Source organism: Oncorhynchus mykiss, chromosome 19 (genome assembly GCF_013265735.2).
Source record: "Oncorhynchus mykiss isolate Arlee chromosome 19, USDA_OmykA_1.1, whole genome shotgun sequence".
Taxonomy (NCBI): domain Eukaryota; kingdom Metazoa; phylum Chordata; class Actinopteri; order Salmoniformes; family Salmonidae; genus Oncorhynchus; species Oncorhynchus mykiss.
The window spans coordinates 61,898,926-61,924,950 of record NC_048583.1 but is presented as its reverse complement, the minus strand read 5'-3'; the positions used below and the strand labels follow the sequence as shown (position 1 = coordinate 61,924,950).

The 26,025-nt window shown below is 46.4% G+C and overlaps 2 protein-coding genes across 6 annotated transcripts in view; one reads left to right on the top strand and one right to left on the bottom strand.

The window, feature by feature from the left end:
• Positions 1 to 625, bottom strand: part of nin (ninein (GSK3B interacting protein)) — an 84,976-nt gene extending 84,351 nt beyond the window's left edge. For 2 of the 5 annotated variants that reach the window (XM_036955304.1, XM_036955305.1), the window contains exon 1: positions 296 to 625. The gene's annotated coding sequence lies outside the window, so the exon portion shown is untranslated. The remainder of the gene's footprint in view (positions 1 to 295) is intronic. The other 3 variants (XM_036955302.1, XM_036955303.1, XM_036955306.1) reach the window with 2 other exon arrangements.
• A 509-nt stretch (positions 626 to 1,134) lies between these two features.
• On the top strand, positions 1,135 to 25,869 carry LOC110498265 (lysophosphatidylserine lipase ABHD12). Its single transcript, XM_036955308.1, has 13 exons — positions 1,135 to 1,400; positions 2,261 to 2,382; positions 2,607 to 2,712; positions 3,633 to 3,752; positions 4,269 to 4,299; positions 4,395 to 4,440; positions 4,787 to 4,916; positions 5,347 to 5,384; positions 9,551 to 9,696; positions 10,212 to 10,294; positions 13,791 to 13,869; positions 14,009 to 14,142; positions 25,598 to 25,869. The coding sequence occupies exons 1-13, from the start codon at positions 1,279 to 1,281 to the stop codon at positions 25,647 to 25,649; spliced, it is 1,209 nt and encodes a 402-aa protein (XP_036811203.1). The 5' UTR covers positions 1,135 to 1,278; the 3' UTR covers positions 25,650 to 25,869.
• The last annotated feature ends 156 nt before the right edge of the window (positions 25,870 to 26,025 follow it).

Below are 26,025 nucleotides of genomic sequence, written 5' to 3'. Positions count from 1 at the left end.
GTGTTAATATGGAAGGGTCTCAAAAGCATCCTCGTCACAAAACAACGGCCTAGTGTGTCAAATGTCCAGCCAAGGCAAAGAAAAGTGTTTGAAGAAAGAAAAAGTGAATCGGGCCGCTGCATGAAGAACAAGTTGAATTGTCGTGGAGGCGGGGGGAGGTCGACAGGCTACAAAAGCTAAACCAGACTGTTTCTCTTTATCAACCTTTTGTGATAATTATAGCCTACATGCAATACAGGTAAGTTGACATACTATTATTTATTTTATTTTTGTTTTGCAATTGCTATCAACTTACCCACAGAAACTCCACTGAGTCGAAGGCTGCCTATCCACTCTTCTCTGGTTGAATTATAGAGAGACCGTTACGGAAGTTTCAGAACCTTCCGTCCTTCCATATAAAAACAAGGTTTTGATTTCCTCTCAAATAAACCCTTCCGAAACGTATTGATTAAACTCCTTATTTGGGGCTAGCGTAACCCAGGTAACATACTATATTTGTATACTTCTGTTGTCAAAAGGTTTTGTTCTCGTTCAGCCGGCTAAAATACCTTCTGAGTCAGCTGCATCTCTCCTTTAGGATTTTGAAAAGCTCCTCGGAGAGGAAGGGGTGGTGACGCATTGAAAAGCTCTGGAGTCGCACGGATGCAGTCACTGGCGCGCCGCGTCCACGGGAGTTGAAATTCCTCTTCAAGGCCCCCGACACTTTTCACAGGCAAGGAAGGCAACAATTTATCTGTTTAGAAGTATGTGTTTAATATGAAACGAGGGCATGACATATTTTTTTATGGTTAAAAAAATATATAGATAAATATCAAACTTTGAAAATAATTGAATAGCCTAAATAGGCCTACATTTTAAATAAAACATGCCTTCATAACATTGAACACTTAATCAAACAGTAAATTGCTTTAGTTTTTGGCATGAGTGTAATCTAAACAGTGTAATATAAGTTAAAGACAGCGAATAGCTGTAATTCTCTTTATTTGACCTATAATTATTAGGCCTCTTGATTTCCCTCTCCTCTGTGGCCTGCTGTTGTCAAACATAACTCATATCCCAATGTGTGTATGTGTGTGTGTGTGTGTGTGTATGTGTGTGTGTGTGTGAAGCCTAATCAACATGGTGACGTTTATTAGCCTTTTGAGCCAATCAGCTTCCTATTACACAGAGACAACCCTTCACCTCATATGTCCCAATCCTTCCTGTCACCAGGAAGTAAACATACATGCTCTCTCGACAATTTCTGTCAGTAAAGGTCTCTGCAGTTTACACTTCAAAATGAGTAAAACAGTTGATACAGAAAACGAAACTAAGACCAAGGACAGCAAGGAAACCCCTGGGTCTGAAAATAAGAAGTCTTACTGCAAACTGGAAACTGTTACAAGTGAACGGTCACAGTAGTAAGTACTGTAGCCTTCATGCTCCGAAGCCAGCTTCTAGGACTGTATTTTCACTTGTTTCAGTGTTGTCATAGCTAACCTTGTCCCCAGGATCAATTGCAGAGAGAGAGAGAGACAGAGAGAGAGACAGAGAGAGAGACAGAGAGAGACAGAGAGACAGAGAGAGAGAGAGACAGAGACAGAGAGAGAGAGAGAGACAGAGAGAGACAGAGAGAGAGAGAGACAGAGAGACAGAGAGACAGAGAGAGAGAGAGAGAGAGAGAGACAGAGAGAGAGAGAGAGAGAGAGAGACAGAGAGAGAGAGAGAGAGAGAGAGAGACAGAGAGAGAGAGAGAGAGAGAGAGAGACAGAGAGAGAGAGAGAGAGAGAGAGAGACAGAGAGAGAGAGAGAGAGAGAGACAGAGAGAGAGAGAGAGAGAGAGAGAGAGAGAGAGAGAGACAGAGAGAGAGAGAGAGAGAGAGAGAGAGACAGAGAGAGAGAGAGAGAGAGAGAGAGAGACAGAGAGAGAGAGAGAGAGAGAGAGAGAGACAGAGAGAGAGAGATAGAGAGAGAGAGAGAGAGAGAGAGAGAGACAGAGAGAGAGAGAGAGAGAGACAGCCGTCTGGTGGACTAACATGACATAGCCTACCAGTGTTTAATCTACGAGTATATAGATGTGTAATGTACTGTAAAGTTGTTATAATGCACGGCACTAAAAGCTACTATTGTTTTGTCCCGTTATGAGACCTCTCTTGCGTGTTCACACCATTTTCAACGGCATCATTCTTACCTCATAAGTCTCAGTGAATGAAAGCCAGAGAGCGCCAAAGAAGATACATTTCCATTTTGGACGATAAAGTTTTCTCATCTTATCTTACAGCTCTCCGGGGTTATCCATTCTGAAGAAGGCGATCTTACTGCAGTGTATCGTCTACATCTCTCTGCCTGTCATTCTCTGCCTGTTTCCATGGATACTAGGCCATGTTGTCTTTTCTCACTGGTGTACGTAGTTCAGTCGGACCCTTTTGAAAATCAACATGGTGTAAAAAAAATAAATATGAAATGACATCATTGAATATTGCCTCTGCCTATGCCGCACACCATATTGATTGTGTATATATAGCAAACTACTGTGTGTTCTGTAGTATTATTGCACGGGATGATCAGACAGGTAGGAACTGAATAAAGACTGATATCTTCCATTTTGTTTTGAAATCTGTTATCAGTAAGGATTCCGTACCTCGTGGACCTGGCCAGTCCAGCAGAGCTCTCCCTGAACCACACTCTAAACTTCTACCTCAGTCCAGAGGAGGGGATCTCACTGGGTGTATGGTAAGTCAGTGGATACGTCTCAAATAGGCACCCTATTCCCTACATAGTGCACTACTTTTGACCAGGGCCCATAGGGGCTCCCATTGTTGTTTTCACCGATCAAGTGTTTTTCAATCATTGCAGACGGGTATAATACAAATCATTATCAAGAAGTTAGCCAGTTAATTTTGATAAACAATCCAAAATATCGACTGATTTTCAAACTAAACTTCAAAATGTGTTTTTGGTTGTTGAGTCAATTAGACCATGTCCATTTGAAGTTCTCTTTCTTTCTTTCTAACTTTCTTTCTAAAAAAAATAAGTTATTTCAAAATATTTAGGCAAGTTAACTCATTGATTCTACTTTCCAGAGGCAGTTTGGAACTCAGTAGTGAGTGTTGCAACCGAGGACAGGCGATTTTTACTCATTACGTGCTTCAGCACCTGGCGGGCCCATTCTGTGAGCTTATGTGGCCTACCACTTCCCGGCTGAGCCGTTGTTGCTCCTAAACATTTCCACTTTACAATAACAGCACTTAGTTGACCGGGGCAGCTCTAGCAGGGCAGAAATTTGATGAACTGACTCGTTGGAAAGGTGGCATCCTATGACGGTGCCACATCGAAAGTCACCGAGCTCTTCAGTAAGGCCATTCTACAGTACTGCCAATGTTTGTCTATGGAGATTGCATGGCGGTGTGCTCGATTTTATACACCTGTCAGCAGTGGATGTGGCTGAAATAGCCAAATGTTTAGGGGTGTCCACATACTTTTGTATATATTGTGTATGTGATTGTGTCTCTGTGCAATCAAGCTATGAAATTAATGTTATTTTCAAATACAATCTGTTTTTGGGCTCAAGTTGTGGTTACTTAAGTGTAAAAAGTAACTTAAGTAACTTACTTCACTCTGCACTGTTTGTTTGCGCTGTCTGTGTCTCTTAGGCATACGGTTCCCGACAGCCAATGGGAGAAGGCCCAGGGGGCCGGCCCTGAGTGGTACAGTGAGACTCTGGGAGATGGTTCTCCTGTTATCATCTATCTCCACGGCAACGTGGGCTCCAGGTGGGTCTAGTGTTGGGGGTAGAGACCCTGTGTGTATCCTAAATGGATCCCTATTCCCTATATAGTGCACTACATTTGACCAGAGCCCTATGGGTGAGGGAGGTATGGGCCCTGGTCAAAAGTAATGCACTATATAGGGAATAGGGGGCCATTTGGGATGCACGTCCTGGTAGACTCTCCTAATGAAGTCCAGTGGGTATTATTACATCATCAGGGTCATGTTCATTAGGGAACACCGTGGTAAAATGTTTTGGAAATATAACATTAGTGTTCCTTTTGGAAAATAAGAACAGGTTCCCTGTTTCAGGATGTTTTCTTCCATGTTGTGCCTGATGAATACATCCCAGTAGTCACTTGTTTGATTCTTAGTTCCCGAGATTAAGGAAATCAGTGACATCCCTCGATTTTTGTTCCACAGATATACCATAGTCATCCTAGTGTTGTTTCAATGAATGAGAAGGAGCTTTCCCCCCCTCCATGTTTCTAAACTCTCAAACTGTCCTGTCATGTCCAAAGGGCCATAAACCACAGAGTGGAACTTGTGAAGGTACTGTATGTTGTTCTAGTCTGAAAAAAAAAAAAAGGATTTTGGAGTATTGGGTTAAAATAAGGATGTCCTAACCAAGCCTGTCTATTTTCTAGATCCTAAGTGCAGCAGGGTATCATGTACTGTCACTGGACTACAGAGGTAAGCACAAATAACAATTAATATACACATATATTGTTATATTTCCCTGGCCGTTACAAAAACTCAGATGTGTCAAATAATCATGTAAGACGATTTGACATGTAAATAAAAATGTATTAATTTACGAATTCATTAATTCATTCGAAAATAGCACTTCATGTGGTTAACGTAGTGTTGCTCTCAGAGGTAAATATATTTAATATTTTGCAATTCATTTACATATCATTTTTTTTTGCATCAGATTTGTTGTCATGGTAGCAGAGTGGAAATATCGTCTAGCCAGGGTGAAAGCAGCCATAGTGACATCATGAATCAAAGGGCTTCTTTGTCACCTTGTCCCCCCCAGGTTATGGAGATTCCAGTGGGGAGCCCAGTGAGGTTGGGTTGACCTCTGACGCCCTCTATCTGTACCAGTGGGTAAAGACACGCAGCAGGACCAGCCAGATCAGTCTGTGGGGACATTCCCTGGGTACTGGGTGAGTGAGTGTCTTCCAGGCATTTTTTGGGTTTTGTTGTTGAAACATTTGGGCCCAATCTCAATCAATCAAATGTATTTATAAAGCCCTTCTTACATCAGCTGATGTCACAAAGTGCTGTAAAGAAACCCAGCCTAAAACCCCCAAACAGCAAGCAATGCAGGTGTAGAAGCACCTCAAATGGACCCCTAAGACACATTTGTGAAGCTCTGAGAGTATTTGACAGGTTTAACCTATCCGCTAGTATCTCCACCTTGCCCTCTGATAGGCTAGGTGGAAGTTTTCACCATGGGTTATACTGATCAAAATTCTCTTAAGATCCCCACAAGTGCAGAGGGTTTAAGGCTTATAGCGGTCAATTTGGGATTCACCCTGGGTTTCATTCTAGACTCTTTCCCCCAAAATGGAGATGTGTGAACTCTCTCCGCAGGGTGGCCACCAACGCTGCTGTAAAGATACAGGAACAGGGTGAGTTACTGCCTCCGGCTCCAGACAGTTCCTACACCAATCAAATATGTTTTTAAATCCATGACAGGGAAAAGTGTGGAGAATCAGACATATAGTTTATCAGTGGTGATGAACAAAGTCAGAAGTCTTCAGATCCCTCAATAGTTTTCATAGTGAGCGGACTCTGATATAGGTTTAGTTAAGTTCAGTCATACCTCAATAGGTGGACCGTGGGCCGGACCCAGAATGAGGTCAATACCGTCAACAAAAAAACAAAAAAAAAAATGCAGAAAATTAGGTTTAAAACCACTAATTTTTCTCTCTGCCAACAGGAGGGGTTGTGAATAGTTTGGGTTGTGAGCTGGGGGGGGGTTGTTACTACGCCGATAAATGACAATATCGAACCGGACCTTTGCCATCTAGGACATTTGAGCACTTCGGACCTAGTTCGTTTATCTACCTTCACGGCTACCGTTGATTTTCGATTTCGACAATTTATTCATCTGATTTGGAAGTGTACTCATTTGTTATTTCCAACGTCAGTGACTGGTCTCGGTAGTCTGCGTGCCAGTCTGTTTGCGCTGCCAACGTCAGTGACTGGTCTCGGTAGCCTGCGTGCCAGTCTGTTTGCGCTGCCAACGTCAGTGACTGGTCTCGGTAGCCTGCGTGCCAGTCTGTTTGCGCTGCCAACGTCAGTGACTGGTCTCGGTAGCCTGCGTGCCAGTCTGTTTGCGCTGCCAACGTCAGTGACTGGTCTCGGTAGCCTGCGTGCCAGTCTGTTTGCGCTGCCAACGTTAGTGACTGGTCTCGATAGCCTGCGTGCCAGTCTGTTTGCGCTGCCAACGTCAGTGACTGGTCTCGATAGCCTGCGTGCCAGTCTGTTTGCGCTGCCAACGTTAGTGACTGGTCTCGATAGCCTGCGTGCCAGTCTGTTTGCGCTGCCAACGTCAGTGACTGGTCTCGGTAGCCTGCGTGCCAGTGTGTTTGTGCCGCCAACGTCAGTGACTGGCCTCGATAGCCTGCGTGCCAGTCTGTTTGCGCTGCCAACGTCAGTGACTGGTCTCGATAGCCTGCGTGCCAGTCTGTTTGCGCTGCCAACGTCAGTGACCGGTCTCGATAGCCTGCGTGCCAGTCTGTTTGCGCCGCCAACGTCAGTGACTGGTCTCGGTAGCCTGCGTGCCAGTCTGTTTGCGCTGCCAACGTTAGTGACTGGTCTCGATAGCCTGCGTGCCAGTCTGTTTGCGCTGCCAACGTCAGTGACTGGTCTCGATAGCCTGCGTGCCAGTCTGTTTGCGCTGCCAACGTTAGTGACTGGTCTCGATAGCCTGCGTGCCAGTCTGTTTGCGCTGCCAACGTCAGTGACTGGTCTCGGTAGCCTGCGTGCCAGTGTGTTTGTGCCGCCAACGTCAGTGACTGGCCTCGATAGCCTGCGTGCCAGTCTGTTTGCGCTGCCAACGTCAGTGACTGGTCTCGATAGCCTGCGTGCCAGTCTGTTTGCGCTGCCAACGTCAGTGACCGGTCTCGATAGCCTGCGTGCCAGTCTGTTTGCGCCGCCAACGTCAGTGACTGGTCTCGGTAGCCTGCGTGCCAGTCTGTTTGCGCTGCCAACGTCAGTGACTGGTCTCGATAGCCTGCGTGCCAGTCTGTTTGCGCTGCCAACGTCAGTGACTGGTCTCGATAGCCTGCGTGCCAGTCTGTTTGCGCTGCCAACGTCAGTGACCGGTCTCGATAGCCTGCGTGCCAGTCTGTTTGCGCTGCCAACGTCAGTGACTGGTCTCGATAGCCTGCGTGCCAGTCTGTTTGCGCTGCCAACGTCAGTGACTGGTCTCGATAGCCTGCGTGCCAGTCTGTTTGCGCTGCCAACGTCAGTGACTGGTCTCGGTAGCCTGCGTGCCAGTGTGTTTGTGCCGCCAACGTCAGTGACTGGCCTCGATAGCCTGCGTGCCAGTCTGTTTGCGCCGCCAACGTCAGTGACTGGTCTCGGTAGCCTGCGTGCCAGTCTGTTTGCGCTGCCAACGTCAGTGACTGGTCTCGATAGCCTGCGTGCCAGTCTGTTTGCGCTGCCAACGTCAGTGACTGGTCTCGGTAGCCTGCGTGCCAGTCTGTTTGCGCTGCCAACGTCAGTGACTGGTCTCGATAGCCTGCGTGCCAGTCTGTTTGCGCTGCCAACGTCAGTGACTGGTCTCGATAGCCTGCGTGCCAGTCTGTTTGCGCCGCCAACGTCAGTGACTGGTCTCGGTAGCCTGCGTGCCAGTCTGTTTGCGCTGCCAACGTCAGTGACTGGTCTCGATAGCCTGCGTGCCAGTCTGTTTGCGCTGCCAACGTCAGTGACTGGTCTCGGTAGCCTGCGTGCCAGTCTGTTTGCGCTGCCAACGTCAGTGACTGGTCTCGGTAGCCTGCGTGCCAGTCTGTTTGCGCTGCCAACGTCAGTGACTGGTCTCGATAGCCTGCGTGCCAGTCTGTTTGCGCTGCCAATGTCAGTGACTGGTCTCGATAGCCTGCGTGCCAGTCTGTTTGCGCTGCCAACGTCAGTGACTGGTCTCGATAGCCTGCGTGCCAGTCTGTTTGCGCTGCCAACGTCAGTGACTGGTCTCGATAGCCTGCGTGCCAGTCTGTTTGCGCCGCCAACGTCAGTGACTGGTCTCGGTAGCCTGCGTGCCAGTCTGTTTGCGCTGCCAACGTCAGTGACTGGTCTCGGTAGCCTGCGTGCCAGTCTGTTTGCGCTGCCAACGTCAGTGACTGGTCTCGGTAGCCTGCGTGCCAGTCTGTTTGCGCTGCCAACGTCAGTGACTGGTCTCGATAGCCTGCGTGCCAGTCTGTTTGCGCTGCCAACGTCAGTGACCGGTCTCGGTAGCCTGCGTGCCAGTCTGTTTGCGCTGCCAACGTCAGTGACTGGTCTCGGTAGCCTGCGTGCCAGTCTGTTTGCGCTGCCAACGTCAGTGACTGGTCTCGGTAGCCTGCGTGCCAGTCTGTTTGCGCCGCCAACGTCAGTGACCGGTCTCGATAGCCTGCGTGCCAGTCTGTTTGCGCTGCCAACGTCAGTGACCGGTCTCGATAGCCTGCGTGCCAGTCTGTTTGCGCTGCCAACGTCAGTGACTGGTCTCGGTAGCCTGCGTGCCAGTCTGTTTGCGCCGCCAACGTCAGTGACTGGTCTCGGTAGCCTGCGTGCCAGTCTGTTTGCGCTGCCAACGTCAGTGACCGGTCTCGATAGCCTGCGTGCCAGTCTGTTTGCGCTGCCAACGTCAGTGACTGGTCTCGGTAGCCTGCGTGCCAGTCTGTTTGCGCTGCCAACGTCAGTGACTGGTCTCGATAGCCTGCGTGCCAGTCTGTTTGCGCTGCCAACGTCAGTGACCGACCTCAACGTAATCTCAACATTCAGTATGCAGCCCGAGTTTATGCGCGCACGGTGCCACTGATAGAACCTCTATTGAAAAACCATGACAACCCCTGTGTAGAGGTGCTGACTGAGGGAGAATAAACTGTATAAAAGAAAGGAAGTCGCACTCTACACACGCTCCAAACTATTTAAAGTGATGCTCCGGAACTTTTTTGTATAATTTCAGCCAGGTTTGTCTTGACATGTTTCCATGTTTGTCTTGACATGTTTCCATGTTTGTCTTGACAGGTTTCCATGTTTGTCTTGACATGTTTCCAGGTTTGTCTTGACATGTTTCCAGGTTTGTCTTGACAGGTTTCCATGTTTGTCTTGACATGTTTCCAGGTTTGTCTTGACATGTTTCCAGGTTTGTCTTGACATGTTTCCAGGTTTGTCTTGACATGTTTCCAGGTTTGTCTTGACATGTTTCCATGTTTGTCATGACAGGTTTCCATGTTTGTCTTGACATGTTTCCATGTTTGTCTTGACATGTTTCCAGGTTTGTCTTGACATGTTTCCAGGTTTGTCTTGACATGTTTCCAGGTTTGTCTTGACATGTTTCCATGTTTGTCATGACAGGTTTCCATGTTTGTCTTGACATGTTTCCATGTTTGTCTTGACATGTTTGTCTTGACATGTTTGTCTTGACATGTTTCCATGTTTGTCATGACGTGTTTCCATGTTTGTCTTGACATGTTTGTCTTGACATGCTTCCATGTTTGTCTTGACATGTTTCCATATTTGTCTTGACATGTTTCCATGGATGTCATGACATGTTTGTCTTGACATGTTTCCATGTTCGTCATGACAGCAATGGAGTTGGCAAGAGAAAGAGCACGCGATCTGAGGGACGTAACACAAGCCGATCTGGAGCCAAGCTATGCTGTTGATAGTGTGATCCTGGAGGCTCCGTACACCAATATGGAGGAGGAAGTAGCCAGCCATCCCCTCAGCGTGGTGAGGTCTCTCTCTCTCTCTCTCTGTCTCTCTCTCTGTCTCTCGCTCTGTCTCTCGCTCTTTGTCTCTCTCTCTCTCTCTCTGTCTCTCTCTCTCTCTCTCTCTGTCTCTCTTTCTGTCTCTGTCTCTCTCTCTCTCATCTCTCTCTCTCTCTCTTTCTCTCTCTCTCTCTCTCTGTCTCTCTCTCTCTTTCTCTCTCTCTCTGTCTCTCTCTCTGTCTGTCTCTCTCTCTCTCTCTCTCTTTCTCTCTCTCTCTTTCTCTCTCTCTGTCTCTGTCTGTCTCTCTCTGTCTCTCTCTCTCTCTCTCTCCCCTTCCCCTCTCTGCGACCTTGTGTAACAGTGTGTTATTGCACTATGAAACCCAGAGGTGGCTTAATAAATTCCCCCGTTTCACAAGAATGATTCATCAATCCATCCATCTCCTTCCAGTATTTTTGCCCCGTATCGCTCTACTCTAGGACTAGTTACGCTCAAAAGATGTCTGAACTGATATCGTTGTTCCCTTCTCTATTCAGATGTATCAGTGTCTTCCGGGTTTTCAGAGCGTTCTTCATCACGTCATGCGAAGCAACAACATGGTGTTCGCTAACGATGAAAAGTAAGTACGGCCTGTGTTACCATAACACCACAGGTAGAGGACGGCTGTGTCCCATAGTACACTACTGTATAGTGCCACACATTTTGACCTATATAACGAGGCTATAAACAAGGAGTAACAGTACTGAGTCAATGTCTACCAGTACTGAGTCAATGTCTACCAGTACTGAGTCAATGTCTACCAGTACTGAGTCAATGTCTACCAGTACTGAGTCAATGTCTACCAGTACTGAGTCAATGTCTACCAGTACTGAGTCAAAGTCCAGGGGTACCAGGTAGTAACATGGCTATAAACAAGGAGTACCAGTACTGAGTCAATGTCCAGGGGTACCAGGTAGTAACATGGCTATAAACAAGGAGTACCAGTACTGAGTCAATGTCCAGGGGTACCAGGTAGTAACATGGCTATAAACAATGGGTGTGTGGGTAGAAAAATAATAAAAGGAGAGTTGCATCTCAGTGTTAGAGGCATCACTACAGGCCCTGGTTCGATCCCGGGCTGTATCACAACCGGCCGTGATCGGGAGTCCCATAGGGTGGCTCACAATTGGCCCAGCGTCGTCCGGGTTACGGGAGGGTTTGGCCCAGGGTAGGCCGTCATTGTAAAATAAGAATTTGTTGTTAACTGACTTGCCTGGTTAAATAAGAAATAAAAGATGAACTGTTCATCGGTACTATGGGTTTGGGGGGGGTGGAAGCTGTTCAGGTGCCTTTTGGTCCCAGACTTGGCGCTTCGGCACCGCTTGCCGCGCGGAAGCAGAGAGAACAGTCTGTGACTTGGGCGGCTGGAGTCTGATACTTTTTAGGACCTTCCTCTTTGATTTTATTTAACTTGGCAAGTCCTCTAACAGCGCCTGGGTACAGAGATCCTGGAAGGCAAGGATTTTGGCCCCCAGTGATGTACTGGGCTGTACACACTTACCCTCTGTATCGCCTTGCGGTCAGGTGGCGAGCAGCTGCCATACCAGGCGGTGATGCAACCGGTCAGAATGCTCTCAATGGTGCAGCCGTGTAACTTCTAGAGTATCTGAGGTCCCATGTCGAATATTTTTTAGCTTCCAGAATGGGAAGAGGCGTTGTCATGCCGTCTTCATGACTGTGTTGATGTGTGTGGACCATGATAGATCCTTAGTGATGTGGACAGGGAGGAACTTGAAACTCTCGACCCGCTCCACTACAGCCCCGTCGATGTGAATGGGAGGGAGTGTGCTCGCCCTCTGTACCCTGTAGTCCACGATCAGATCTTTTGTCTTTATAGGCAATAGGGTGCAATTTGGAATGCAACCCTTCTCTGGTAGCTGGAATCCTCTAATCTCGCACTGTAGCTAGAATCCTCTAATCTCGTACTGTAGCTAGAATCCTCTAATCTCGTACCGTAGCTAGAATCCTCTAATCTCGTACTGTAGCTAGACTCCTCTAATCTCGTACTGTAGCTAGAATCCTCTAATCTCGTACTGTAGCTAGACTCCTCTAATCTCGTACCGTAGCTAGAATCCTCTAATCTCGTACCGTAGCTAGAATCCTTTAATCTCGTACTGTAGCTAGACTCCTCTAATCTCGTACTGTAGCTAGAATCCTCTAATCTCGTACCGTAGCTAGAATCCTCTAATCTCGTACCGTAGCTAGACTCCTCTAATCTCGTACTGTAGCTAGAATCGTCTAATCTCGTACTGTAGCTAGAATCCTCTAATCTTGTACCGTAGCTAGAATCCTCTAATCTCGTACCGTAGCTAGAATCCTCTAATCTCGTACCGTAGCTAGAATCCTCTAATCTCGTACTGTAGCTAGACTCCTCTAATCTCGTACTGTAGCTAGAATCCTCTAATCTCGTACCGTAGCTAGAATCCTCTAATCTCGTACCGTAGCTAGACTCCTCTAATCTCGTACTGTAGCTAGACTCCTCTAATCTCGTACCGTAGCTAGAATCCTCTAATCTCGTACCGTAGCTAGAGTCCTCTAATCTCGTACCGTAGCTAGACTCCTCTAATCTCGTACCGTAGCTAGACTCCTCTAATCTCGTACCGTAGCTAGACTCCTCTAATCTTGTACCGTAGCTAGAATCCTCTAATCTCGTACCGTAGCTAGACTCCTCTAATCTCGTACTGTAGCTAGACTCCTCTAATCTCGTACCGTAGCTAGACTCCTCTAATCCCGTACCGTAGCTAGACTCCTCTAATCTCGTACTGTAGCTAGACTCCTCTAATCTCGTACCGTAGCTAGACTCCTCTAATCTCGTACCGTAGCTAGACTCCTCTAATCTCGCACTGTAGCTAGACTCCTCTAATCTCGTACTGTAGCTAGAATACTCTAATCTCGCACTCCTCTAATCTCGTACCGTAGCTAGACTCCTCTAATCTCGTACCGTAGCTAGACTCCTCTAATCTCGTACCGTAGCTAGACTCCTCTAATCTCGTACTGTAGCTAGAATCCTCTAATCTCGTACCGTAGCTAGACTCCTATAATCTCGTACCGTAGCTAGACTCCTCTAATCTCGTACCGTAGCTAGACTCCTCTAATCTCGCACTGTAGCTAGACTCCTCTAATCTCGTACTGTAGCTAGAATCCTCTAATCTCGTACTCCTCTAATCTCGTACCGTAGCTAGACTCCTCTAATCTCGTACCGTAGCTAGACTCCTCTAATCTCGTACCGTAGCTAGACTCCTCTAATCTCGTACTGTAGCTAGAATCCTCTAATCTCGTACCGTAGCTAGACTCCTCTAATCTTGTACCGTAGCTAGACTCCTCTAATCTCGTACCGTAGCTAGACTCCTCTAATCTCGCACTGTAGCTAGACTCCTCTAATCTCGTACTGTAGCTAGAATCCTCTAATCTCGTACTCCTCTAATCTCGTACCGTAGCTAGACTCCTCTAATCTCGTACCGTAGCTAGACTCCTCTAATCTCGTACCGTAGCTAGACTCCTCTAATCTCGCACTGTAGCTAGACTCCTCTAATCTCATACTGTAGCTAGAATCCTCTAATCTCGTACTCCTCTAATCTCGTACCGTAGCTAGACTCCTCTAATCTCGTACTGTAGCTAGACTCCTCTAATCTCGTACCGTAGCTAAACTCCTCTAATCTCGTATTGTAGCTAGACTCCTCTAATCTCGTACCGTAGCTAGACTCCTCTAATCTCGTACTGTAGCTAGACTCCTCTAATCTCGTACTCCTCTAATCTCGTACCGTAGCTAGACTCCTCTAATCTCGTACCGTAGCTAAACTCCTCTAATCTCGTACCGTAGCTAGACTCCTCTAATCTCGTACTGTAGCTAGACTCCTCTAATCTCGTACCGTAGCTAAACTCCTCTAATCTCGTATTGTAGCTAGACTCCTCTAATCTCGTACCGTAGCTAGACTCCTCTAATCTCGTACTGTAGCTAGACTCCTCTAATCTTGTACTGTAGCTAGACTCCTCTAATCTCGTACCGTAGCTAGACTCCTCTAATCTCGTACCGTAGCTAGACTCTGACGTTGGGTTATTGTGTTTGCTTTCTGCAGTTTAAAGACCTTGACCACTCGTATCCTTTTCCTACACGCTGAGGATGACAATGTGGTTCCTTTTTACATGAGCCAGAAGGTACGTAACATACTGATCTTAAAGACATTTAGTGATTTAGGGTTGTTAAATCCAACCCATTACATTGATCTGTGCACTGTCACTATACTATAGTAGAATGAGCTAGAATGTATGTATGTGTGTGTGTGTGTCTTCCCAGCTGCACCAGATTGCACTTCAAGCCCGTAGACAACGGTATGCAGAGGACCAGGTGCACATGGTATCCTACAGTGGATCCTTAGGATACTCGCACAACTACATCTATTTGGATCCCAACCTGGCCAGTGTTGTTGGGTAAGTTATATAGTCATCACTCCAAACTGGCCAGTGTTGTTGGGTAAGTTATATAGTCATCACTCCAACCTGGCCAGTGTTGTTGGGTAAGTTATATAGTCATCACTCCAACCTGGCCAGTGTTGTTGGGTAAGTTATATAGTCATCACTCCAACCTGGCCAGTGTTGTTGGGTAAGTTATATAGTCATCACTCCAACCTGGCCAGTGTTGTTGGGTAAGTTATATAGTCATCACTCCAACCTGGCCAGTGTTGTTGGGTAAGTTATATAGTCATCACTCCAACCTGGCCAGTGTTGTTGGGTAAGTTATATAGTCATCACTCCAACCTGGCCAGTGTGGTTGGGTAAGTTATACAGTCATCACTCCAACCTGGCCAGTGTTGTTGGGTAAGTTATATAGTCATGACTTCAACCTGGCCAGTGTGGTTGGGTAAGTTATACAGTCATCACTCCAACCTGGCCAGTGTGGTTGGGTAAGTTATATAGTCATGACTCCAACCTGGCCAGTGTGGTTGGGTAAGTTATATAGTCATCACTCCAACCTGGCCAGTGTGGTTGGGTAAGTTATACAGTCATCACTCCAACCTGGCCAGTGTGGTTGGGTAAGTTATATAGTCATCACTCCAACCTGGCCAGTGTGGTTGGGTAAGTTATATAGACATCACTCCAACCTGGCCAGTGTGGTTGGGTAAGTTATATAGTCATCACTCCAACCTGGCCAGTGTGGTTGGGTAAGTTATATAGACATCACTCCAACCTGGCCAGTGTGGTTGGGTAAGTTATACAGTCATCACTCCAACCTGGCCAGTGTTGTTGGGTAAGTTATATAGTCATCACTCCAACCTGGCCAGTGTTGTTGGGTAAGTTATATAGTCATCACTCCAACCTGGCCAGTGTTGTTGGGTAAGTTATATAGTCATCACTCCAACCTGGCCAGTGTGGTTGGGTAAGTTATACAGTCATCACTCCAACCTGGCCAGTGTTGTTGGGTAAGTTATATAGTCATGACTCCAACCTGGCCAGTGTGGTTGGGTAAGTTATACAGTCATCACTCCAACCTGGCCAGTGTGGTTGGGTAAGTTATATAGTCATGACTCCAACCTGGCCAGTGTGGTTGGGTAAGTTATATAGTCATCACTCCAACCTGGCCAGTGTGGTTGGGTAAGTTATACAGTCATCACTCCAACCTGGCCAGTGTGGTTGGGTAAGTTATATAGTCATCACTCCAACCTGGCCAGTGTGGTTGGGTAAGTTATATAGACATCACTCCAACCTGGCCAGTGTGGTTGGGTAAGTTATATAGTCATCACTCCAACCTGGCCAGTGTGGTTGGGTAAGTTATATAGACATCACTCCAACCTGGCCAGTGTGGTTGGGTAAGTTATACAGTCATCACTCCAACCTGGCCAGTGTTGTTGGGTAAGTTATATAGTCATCACTCCAACCTGGCCAGTGTGGTTGGGTAAGTTATATAGCCATCACTCCAACCTGGCCAGTGTTGTTGGGTAAGTTATATAGCCATCACTCCAACCTGGCCAGTGTTGTTGGGTAAGTTATATAGCCATCACTCCAACCTGGCCAGTGTTGTTGGGTAAGTTATATAGTCATGACTCCAACCTGGCCAGTGTGGTTGGGTAAGTTATACAGTCATCACTCCAACCTGGCCAGTGTGGTTGGGTAAGTTATATAGTCATCACTCCAACCTGGCCAGTGTGGTTGGGTAAGTTATACAGTCATCACTCCAACCTGGCCAGTGTGGTTGGGTAAGTTATATAGTCATCACTCCAACCTGGCCAGTGTGGTTGGGTAAGTTATATAGACATCACTCCAACCTGGCCAGTGTGGTTGGGTAAGTTATTTGGTCATCACTCCAACCTGGCCAGTGTGGTTGGGTAAGTTATATAGTCATCACTTCAACCTGGCCAGTGTTGTTGGGTAAGTTATATAGCCATCACTCCAACCTAGCCAGTGTTGTTGGGTAAGTTATATAGCCATCACTCCAACCTGGCCAGTGTTGTTGGGTAAGTTATATAGCCATCACTCCAACCTGGCCAGTGTTGTTGGGTAAGTTATATAGTCATGACTCCAACCTGGCCAGTGTGGTTGGGTAAGTTATACAGTCATCACTCCAACCTGGCCAGTGTGGTTGGGTAAGTTATATAGTCATCACTCCAACCTGGCCAGTGTGGTTGGGTAAGTTATACAGTCATCACTCCAACCTGGCCAGTGTGGTTGGGTAAGTTATATAGTCATCACTCCAACCTGGCCAGTGTGGTTGGGTAAGTTATATAGTCATCACTCCAACCTGGCCAGTGTGGTTGGGTAAGTTATATAGTCATCACTCCAACCTGGCCAGTGTGGTTGGGTAAGTTATATAGTCATCACTCCAACCTGGCCAGTGTGGTTGGGTAAGTTATATAGTCATCACTCCAACCTGGCCAGTGTGGTTGGGTAAGTTATATAGTCATCACTCCAACCTGGCCAGTGTTGTTGGGTAAGTTATATAGTCATCACTCCAACCTGGCCAGTGTAGTTGGGTAAGTTATATAGTCATCACTCCAACCTGGCCAGTGTTGTTGGGTAAGTTATATAGTCATGACTCCAACCTGGCCAGTGTTGTTAAGTTATATAGTCATCACTCCAACCTGGCCAGTGTTGTTAAGTTATATAGTCATCACTCCAACCTGGCCAGTGTTGTTGGGTAAGTTATATAGTCATCACTCCAACCTGGCCAGTGTGGTTGGGTAAGTTATATAGTCATCACTCCAACCTGGCCAGTGTTGTTGGGTAAGTTATATAGTCATCACTCCAACCTGGACAGTGTTGTTGGGTAAGTTATATAGTCATCACTCCAACCTGGCCAGTGTTGTTGGGTAAGTTATATAGTCATCACTCCAACCTGGCCAGTGTTGTTGGGTAAGTTATATAGTCATCACTCCAACCTGGCCAGTGTGGTTGGGTAAGTTATACAGTCATCACTCCAACCTGGCCAGTGTTGTTGGGTAAGTTATATAGTCATGACTCCAACCTGGCCAGTGTGGTTGGGTAAGTTATACAGTCATCACTCCAACCTGGCCAGTGTGGTTGGGTAAGTTATATAGTCATGACTCCAACCTAGCCAGTGTTGTTGGGTAAGTTATATAGCCATCACTCCAACCTGGCCAGTGTTGTTGGGTAAGTTATATAGCCATCACTCCAACCTGGCCAGTGTTGTTGGGTAAGTTATATAGTCATGACTCCAACCTGGCCAGTGTGGTTGGGTAAGTTATACAGTCATCACTCCAACCTGGCCAGTGTGGTTGGGTAAGTTATATAGTCATCACTCCAACCTGGCCAGTGTGGTTGGGTAAGTTATACAGTCATCACTCCAACCTGGCCAGTGTGGTTGGGTAAGTTATATAGTCATCACTCCAACCTGGCCAGTGTGGTTGGGTAAGTTATATAGTCATCACTCCAACCTGGCCAGTGTGGTTGGGTAAGTTATATAGTCATCACTCCAACCTGGCCAGTGTGGTTGGGTAAGTTATATAGTCATCACTCCAACCTGGCCAGTGTGGTTGGGTAAGTTATATAGTCATCACTCCAACCTGGCCAGTGTGGTTGGGTAAGTTATATAGTCATCACTCCAACCTGGCCAGTGTTGTTGGGTAAGTTATATAGTCATCACTCCAACCTGGCCAGTGTTGTTGGGTAAGTTATATAGTCATCACTCCAACCTGGCCAGTGTTGTTGGGTAAGTTATATAGTCATGACTCCAACCTGGCCAGTGTTGTTAAGTTATATAGTCATCACTCCAACCTGGCCAGTGTTGTTAAGTTATATAGTCATCACTCCAACCTGGCCAGTGTTGTTGGGTAAGTTATATAGTCATCACTCCAACCTGGCCAGTGTGGTTGGGTAAGTTATATAGTCATCACTCCAACCTGGCCAGTGTTGTTGGGTAAGTTATATAGTCATCACTCCAACCTGGCCAGTGTTGTTGGGTAAGTTATATAGTCATCACTCCAACCTGGCCAGTGTTGTTGGGTAAGTTATATAGTCATCACTCCAACCTGGCCAGTGTTGTTGGGTAAGTTATATAGTCATCACTCCAACCTGGCCAGTGTGGTTGGGTAAGTTATACAGTCATCACTCCAACCTGGCCAGTGTTGTTGGGTAAGTTATATAGTCATGACTCCAACCTGGCCAGTGTGGTTGGGTAAGTTATACAGTCATCACTCCAACCTGGCCAGTGTGGTTGGGTAAGTTATATAGTCATGACTCCAACCTGGCCAGTGTGGTTGGGTAAGTTATATAGTCATCACTCCAACCTGGCCAGTGTGGTTGGGTAAGTTATACAGTCATCACTCCAACCTGGCCAGTGTGGTTGGGTAAGTTATATAGTCATCACTCCAACCTGGCCAGTGTGGTTGGGTAAGTTATATAGACATCACTCCAACCTGGCCAGTGTGGTTGGGTAAGTTATATACTCATCACTCCAACCTGGCCAGTGTGGTTGGGTAAGTTATATAGACATCACTCCAACCTGGCCAGTGTGGTTGGGTAAGTTATACAGTCATCACTCCAACCTGGCCAGTGTTGTTGGGTAAGTTATATAGTCATCACTCCAACCTGGCCAGTGTGGTTGGGTAAGTTATATAGCCATCACTCCAACCTGGCCAGTGTTGTTGGGTAAGTTATATAGCCATCACTCCAACCTGGCCAGTGTTGTTGGGTAAGTTATATAGCCATCACTCCAACCTGGCCAGTGTTGTTGGGTAAGTTATATAGTCATGACTCCAACCTGGCCAGTGTGGTTGGGTAAGTTATACAGTCATCACTCCAACCTGGCCAGTGTGGTTGGGTAAGTTATATAGTCATCACTCCATCCTGGCCAGTGTGGTTGGGTAAGTTATACAGTCATCACTCCAACCTGGCCAGTGTGGTTGGGTAAGTTATATAGTCATCACTCCAACCTGGCCAGTGTGGTTGGGTAAGTTATATAGTCATCACTCCAACCTGGCCAGTGTGGTTGGGTAAGTTATATAGTCATCACTCCAACCTGGCCAGTGTGGTTGGGTAAGTTATATAGTCATCACTCCAACCTGGCCAGTGTGGTTGGGTAAGTTATATAGTCATCACTCCAACCTGGCCAGTGTGGTTGGGTAAGTTATATAGTCATCACTCCAACCTGGCCAGTGTTGTTGGGTAAGTTATATAGTCATCACTCCAACCTGGCCAGTGTTGTTGGGTAAGTTATATAGTCATCACTCCAACCTGGCCAGTGTTGTTGGGTAAGTTATATAGTCATGACTCCAACCTGGCCAGTGTGGTTGGGTAAGTTATATAGCCATCATTCCAACCTGGCCAGTGTGGTTGGGTAAGTTATATAGTCATCACTCCAACCTGGCCAGTGTGGTTGGGTAAGTTATATAGTCATGACTCCAACCTGGCCAGTGTTGTTGGGTAAGTTATATAGTCATCACTCCAACCTGGCCAGTGTGGTTGGGTAAGTTATATAGTCATGACTCCAACCTGGCCAGTGTGGTTGGGTAAGTTATATAGTCATCACTCCAACCTGGCCAGTGTTGTTGGGTAAGTTATATAGTCATCACTCCAACCTGGCCAGTGTTGTTGGGTAAGTTATACAGTCATCACTCCAACCTGGCCAGTGTTGTTGGGTAAGTTATATAGTCATCAATCCAACCTGGCCAGTGTGGTTGGGTAAGTTATATAGTCATGACTCCAACCTGGCCAGTGTGGTTGGGTAAGTTATATAGTCATCACTCCAACCTGGCCAGTGTGGTTGGGTAAGTTATGTAGTCATCACTCCAACCTGGCCAGTGTTGTTGGGTAAGTTATATAGTCATCAATCCAACCTGGCCAGTGTGGTTGGGTAAGTTATATAGTCATCACTCCAACCTGGCCAGTGTGGTTGGGTAAGTTATGTAGTCATCACTCCAACCTGGCCAGTGTGGTTGGGTAAGTTATATAGTCATGACTCCAACCTGGCCAGTGTGGTTGGGTAAGTTATATAGTCATCACTCCAACCTGGCCAGTGTGGTTGGGTAAGTTATGTAGTCATCACTCCAACCTGGCCAGTGTGGTTGGGTAAGTTATGTAGTCATCACTTCAACCTGGCCAGTGTTGTTAAGTTATATAGTCATGACTCCAACCTGGCCAGTGTTGTTAAGTTATATAGTCATCACTCCAACCTGGCCAGTGTGGTTGGGTAAGTTATATAGTCATGACTCCAACCTGGCCAGTGTGGTTGGGTAAGTTATATAGTCATCACTCCAACCTGGCCAGTGTGGTTGGGTAAGTTATATAGTCATCACTCCAACCTGGCCAGTGTGGTTGGGTAAGTTATATAGTCATCACTCCAACCTGGCCAGTGTGGTTGGGTAAGTTATATAGTCATCACTCCAACCTGGCCAGTGTTGTTGGGTAAGTTATATAGTCATCACTCCAACCTGGCCAGTGTAGTTGGGTAAGTTATATAGTCATCACTCCAACCTGGCCAGTGTTGTTGGGTAAGTTATATAGTCATGACTCCAACCTGGCCAGTGTTGTTAAGTTATATAGTCATCACTCCAACCTGGCCAGTGTTGTTAAGTTATATAGTCATCACTCCAACCTGGCCAGTGTTGTTGGGTAAGTTATATAGTCATCACTCCAACCTGGCCAGTGTGGTTGGGTAAGTTATATAGTCATCACTCCAACCTGGCCAGTGTTGTTGGGTAAGTTATATAGTCATCACTCCAACCTGGCCAGTGTTGTTGGGTAAGTTATATAGTCATCACTCCAACCTGGCCAGTGTTGTTGGGTAAGTTATATAGTCATCACTCCAACCTGGCCAGTGTTGTTGGGTAAGTTATATAGTCATCACTCCAACCTGGCCAGTGTGGTTGGGTAAGTTATACAGTCATCACTCCAACCTGGCCAGTGTTGTTGGGTAAGTTATATAGTCATGACTCCAACCTGGCCAGTGTGGTTGGGTAAGTTATACAGTCATCACTCCAACCTGGCCAGTGTGGTTGGGTAAGTTATATAGTCATGACTCCAACCTAGCCAGTGTTGTTGGGTAAGTTATATAGCCATCACTCCAACCTGGCCAGTGTTGTTGGGTAAGTTATATAGCCATCACTCCAACCTGGCCAGTGTTGTTGGGTAAGTTATATAGTCATGACTCCAACCTGGCCAGTGTGGTTGGGTAAGTTATACAGTCATCACTCCAACCTGGCCAGTGTGGTTGGGTAAGTTATATAGTCATCACTCCAACCTGGCCAGTGTGGTTGGGTAAGTTATACAGTCATCACTCCAACCTGGCCAGTGTGGTTGGGTAAGTTATATAGTCATCACTCCAACCTGGCCAGTGTGGTTGGGTAAGTTATATAGTCATCACTCCAACCTGGCCAGTGTGGTTGGGTAAGTTATATAGTCATCACTCCAACCTGGCCAGTGTGGTTGGGTAAGTTATATAGTCATCACTCCAACCTGGCCAGTGTGGTTGGGTAAGTTATATAGTCATCACTCCAACCTGGCCAGTGTGGTTGGGTAAGTTATATAGTCATCACTCCAACCTGGCCAGTGTTGTTGGGTAAGTTATATAGTCATCACTCCAACCTGGCCAGTGTTGTTGGGTAAGTTATATAGTCATCACTCCAACCTGGCCAGTGTTGTTGGGTAAGTTATATAGTCATGACTCCAACCTGGCCAGTGTTGTTAAGTTATATAGTCATCACTCCAACCTGGCCAGTGTTGTTAAGTTATATAGTCATCACTCCAACCTGGCCAGTGTTGTTGGGTAAGTTATATAGTCATCACTCCAACCTGGCCAGTGTGGTTGGGTAAGTTATATAGTCATCACTCCAACCTGGCCAGTGTTGTTGGGTAAGTTATATAGTCATCACTCCAACCTGGCCAGTGTTGTTGGGTAAGTTATATAGTCATCACTCCAACCTGGCCAGTGTTGTTGGGTAAGTTATATAGTCATCACTCCAACCTGGCCAGTGTTGTTGGGTAAGTTATATAGTCATCACTCCAACCTGGCCAGTGTGGTTGGGTAAGTTATACAGTCATCACTCCAACCTGGCCAGTGTTGTTGGGTAAGTTATATAGTCATGACTCCAACCTGGCCAGTGTGGTTGGGTAAGTTATACAGTCATCACTCCAACCTGGCCAGTGTGGTTGGGTAAGTTATATAGTCATGACTCCAACCTGGCCAGTGTGGTTGGGTAAGTTATATAGTCATCACTCCAACCTGGCCAGTGTGGTTGGGTAAGTTATACAGTCATCACTCCAACCTGGCCAGTGTGGTTGGGTAAGTTATATAGTCATCACTCCAACCTGGCCAGTGTGGTTGGGTAAGTTATATAGACATCACTCCAACCTGGCCAGTGTGGTTGGGTAAGTTATATACTCATCACTCCAACCTGGCCAGTGTGGTTGGGTAAGTTATATAGACATCACTCCAACCTGGCCAGTGTGGTTGGGTAAGTTATACAGTCATCACTCCAACCTGGCCAGTGTTGTTGGGTAAGTTATATAGTCATCACTCCAACCTGGCCAGTGTGGTTGGGTAAGTTATATAGCCATCACTCCAACCTGGCCAGTGTTGTTGGGTAAGTTATATAGCCATCACTCCAACCTGGCCAGTGTTGTTGGGTAAGTTATATAGCCATCACTCCAACCTGGCCAGTGTTGTTGGGTAAGTTATATAGTCATGACTCCAACCTGGCCAGTGTGGTTGGGTAAGTTATACAGTCATCACTCCAACCTGGCCAGTGTGGTTGGGTAAGTTATATAGTCATCACTCCATCCTGGCCAGTGTGGTTGGGTAAGTTATACAGTCATCACTCCAACCTGGCCAGTGTGGTTGGGTAAGTTATATAGTCATCACTCCAACCTGGCCAGTGTGGTTGGGTAAGTTATATAGTCATCACTCCAACCTGGCCAGTGTGGTTGGGTAAGTTATATAGTCATCACTCCAACCTGGCCAGTGTGGTTGGGTAAGTTATATAGTCATCACTCCAACCTGGCCAGTGTGGTTGGGTAAGTTATATAGTCATCACTCCAACCTGGCCAGTGTGGTTGGGTAAGTTATATAGTCATCACTCCAACCTGGCCAGTGTTGTTGGGTAAGTTATATAGTCATCACTCCAACCTGGCCAGTGTTGTTGGGTAAGTTATATAGTCATCACTCCAACCTGGCCAGTGTTGTTGGGTAAGTTATATAGTCATGACTCCAACCTGGCCAGTGTGGTTGGGTAAGTTATATAGCCATCACTCCAACCTGGCCAGTGTGGTTGGGTAAGTTATATAGTCATCACTCCAACCTGGCCAGTGTGGTTGGGTAAGTTATATAGTCATGACTCCAACCTGGCCAGTGTTGTTGGGTAAGTTATATAGTCATCACTCCAACCTGGCCAGTGTGGTTGGGTAAGTTATATAGTCATGACTCCAACCTGGCCAGTGTGGTTGGGTAAGTTATATAGTCATCACTCCAACCTGGCCAGTGTTGTTGGGTAAGTTATATAGTCATCACTCCAACCTGGCCAGTGTTGTTGGGTAAGTTATACAGTCATCACTCCAACCTGGCCAGTGTTGTTGGGTAAGTTATATAGTCATCACTCCAACCTGGCCAGTGTGGTTGGGTAAGTTATATAGTCATGACTCCAACCTGGCCAGTGTGGTTGGGTAAGTTATATAGTCATCACTCCAACCTGGCCAGTGTGGTTGGGTAAGTTATGTAGTCATCACTCCAACCTGGCCAGTGTTGTTGGGTAAGTTATATAGTCATCAATCCAACCTGGCCAGTGTGGTTGGGTAAGTTATATAGTCATCACTCCAACCTGGCCAGTGTGGTTGGGTAAGTTATGTAGTCATCACTCCAACCTGGCCAGTGTGGTTGGGTAAGTTATATAGTCATGACTCCAACCTGGCCAGTGTGGTTGGGTAAGTTATATAGTCATCACTCCAACCTGGCCAGTGTGGTTGGGTAAGTTATGTAGTCATCACTCCAACCTGGCCAGTGTGGTTGGGTAAGTTATGTAGTCATCACTTCAACCTGGCCAGTGTTGTTAAGTTATATAGTCATGACTCCAACCTGGCCAGTGTTGTTAAGTTATATAGTCATGACTCCAACCTGGCCAGTGTTGTTAAGTTATATAGTCATGACTCCAACCTGGCCAGTGTTGTTAAGTTATATAGTCATGACTCCAACCTGGCCAGTGTTGTTGGGTAAGTTATATAGTCATGACTCCAACCTGGCCAGTGTGGTTGGGTAAGTTATATAGTCATCACTCCAACCTGGCCAGTGTGGTTGGGTAAGTTATATAGTCATCACTCCAACCTGGCCAGTGTGGTTGGGTAAGTTATATAGCCATCACTCCAACCTGGCCAGTGTGGTTGGGTAAGTTATATAGTCATCACTCCAACCTGGCCAGTGTGGTTGGGTAAGTTATACAGTCATCACTCCAACCTGGCCAGTGTGGTTGGGTAAGTTATATAGTCATCACTCCAACCTGGCCAGTGTGGTTGGGTAAGTTATGTAGTCATGACTCCAACCTGGCCAGTGTGGTTGGGTAAGTTATATAGTCATCACTCCAACCTGGCCAGTGTGGTTGGGTAAGTTATATAGTCATCACTCCAACCTGGCCAGTGTGGTTGGGTAAGTTATGTAGTCATGACTCCAACCTGGCCAGTGTGGTTGGGTAAGTTATACAGTCATCACTCCAACCTGGCCAGTGTGGTTGGGTAAGTTATATATAAGTTATCTTTGCCGATAATGGACACTACTTGCGTTGTTCTAATTTTAAAGTACAAAATACAAGGGCTGGCTTGCGTCCCAAATGGCGCCCAAGTCACTGAGTGGACAAAACTTTAGGAACACCTGCTCTTTCCATGACATAGACTGACCAGGTGAATCCAGCTGGTGAATAAAGCTATGATCCCTTATTGATGTCACTTGTAAAATCAACTTCAAATCAGTGTAGAATGAAGGGGAGGAGACGGGTTAAAGAAGGATTTTTAAGCCTGCAACGCTGCTGGGCTTTTCACGCTCAACAGTTTCCCGTGTGTATCAAGAATGGTCCACCACCCAAAGGACATCCAGCCAACTGGACACGACTGTGGGAAGGGTTGGAGTCAACATGGGCCGGCATCCCTGTGGAACGCTTTCAACACCTTGTTGTGTCCATGACCTGACGAACTGAGGCCATTCTGAGGACAAAAAGGAGGTACAACTCAATATTAGGAAGGTGTTCCTAATGTTTTGTACACTCAGTGTAATAGTGCACTACTTTTAACACGAGCCCTATGGACCCAGGTCCAAAGTAGTGCACTAGACAAGGCACCATTTGGATTCTCAACACAGGTTGTTTATATGAGATTAACAAGGATGGGGTCAAGTTCAGAATAAGGGATAGTCACTGTCTTGAAAATGATTTGGATTTCCATGTGCTTTTCTCCACAGGCGGTTTCTACAAAGCAAGAATAACAACATTGATAGACCGATAGTCGGGTGAGTCGGCGACATTTTTAGGGGAAGAGCTGCCTACTAAACCCCCCCCCCCCCAGAAAGGAACAATTACACATACAGTATTGCCTGTTCATGGTCTTTGTGAGATCCTTGTTCCTCACTCAAAAACTTTCACAAGGGCCGCGTCCATGTTTCTAGTGTCATCTTGTGTATTGCACTCGTCTCTCATAGTTGTCAGTGACTGTATGAATTATATTACAATTAAAAACTTTCAACAACATTATAAAGACATCCGATCAAACACAAATATATTTATTTTGATGCAACACAGAACATTGGGGAAAAAAAACAAGGGTCATTAATAATGGAAAATATTCAACTCTCGCTATATAGTATGAGACAGTTTTGCTAAGAATGGACCA

Excerpts from the sequence above, each read along its gene's own strand:
- LOC110498265 (XM_036955308.1), top strand. The coding sequence starts at position 1,279 with ATGAGTAAAACAGTTGATACAGAAAACGAAACTAAGACCAAGGACAGC. Across the intron at positions 2,383-2,606 it reads TGTTGTCTTTTCTCACTGGT|TAAGGATTCCGTACCTCGTG; the intron begins GTACGTAGTTCA and ends ATCTGTTATCAG. Across the intron at positions 13,870-14,008 it reads CTTTTTACATGAGCCAGAAG|CTGCACCAGATTGCACTTCA; the intron begins GTACGTAACATA and ends GTGTCTTCCCAG.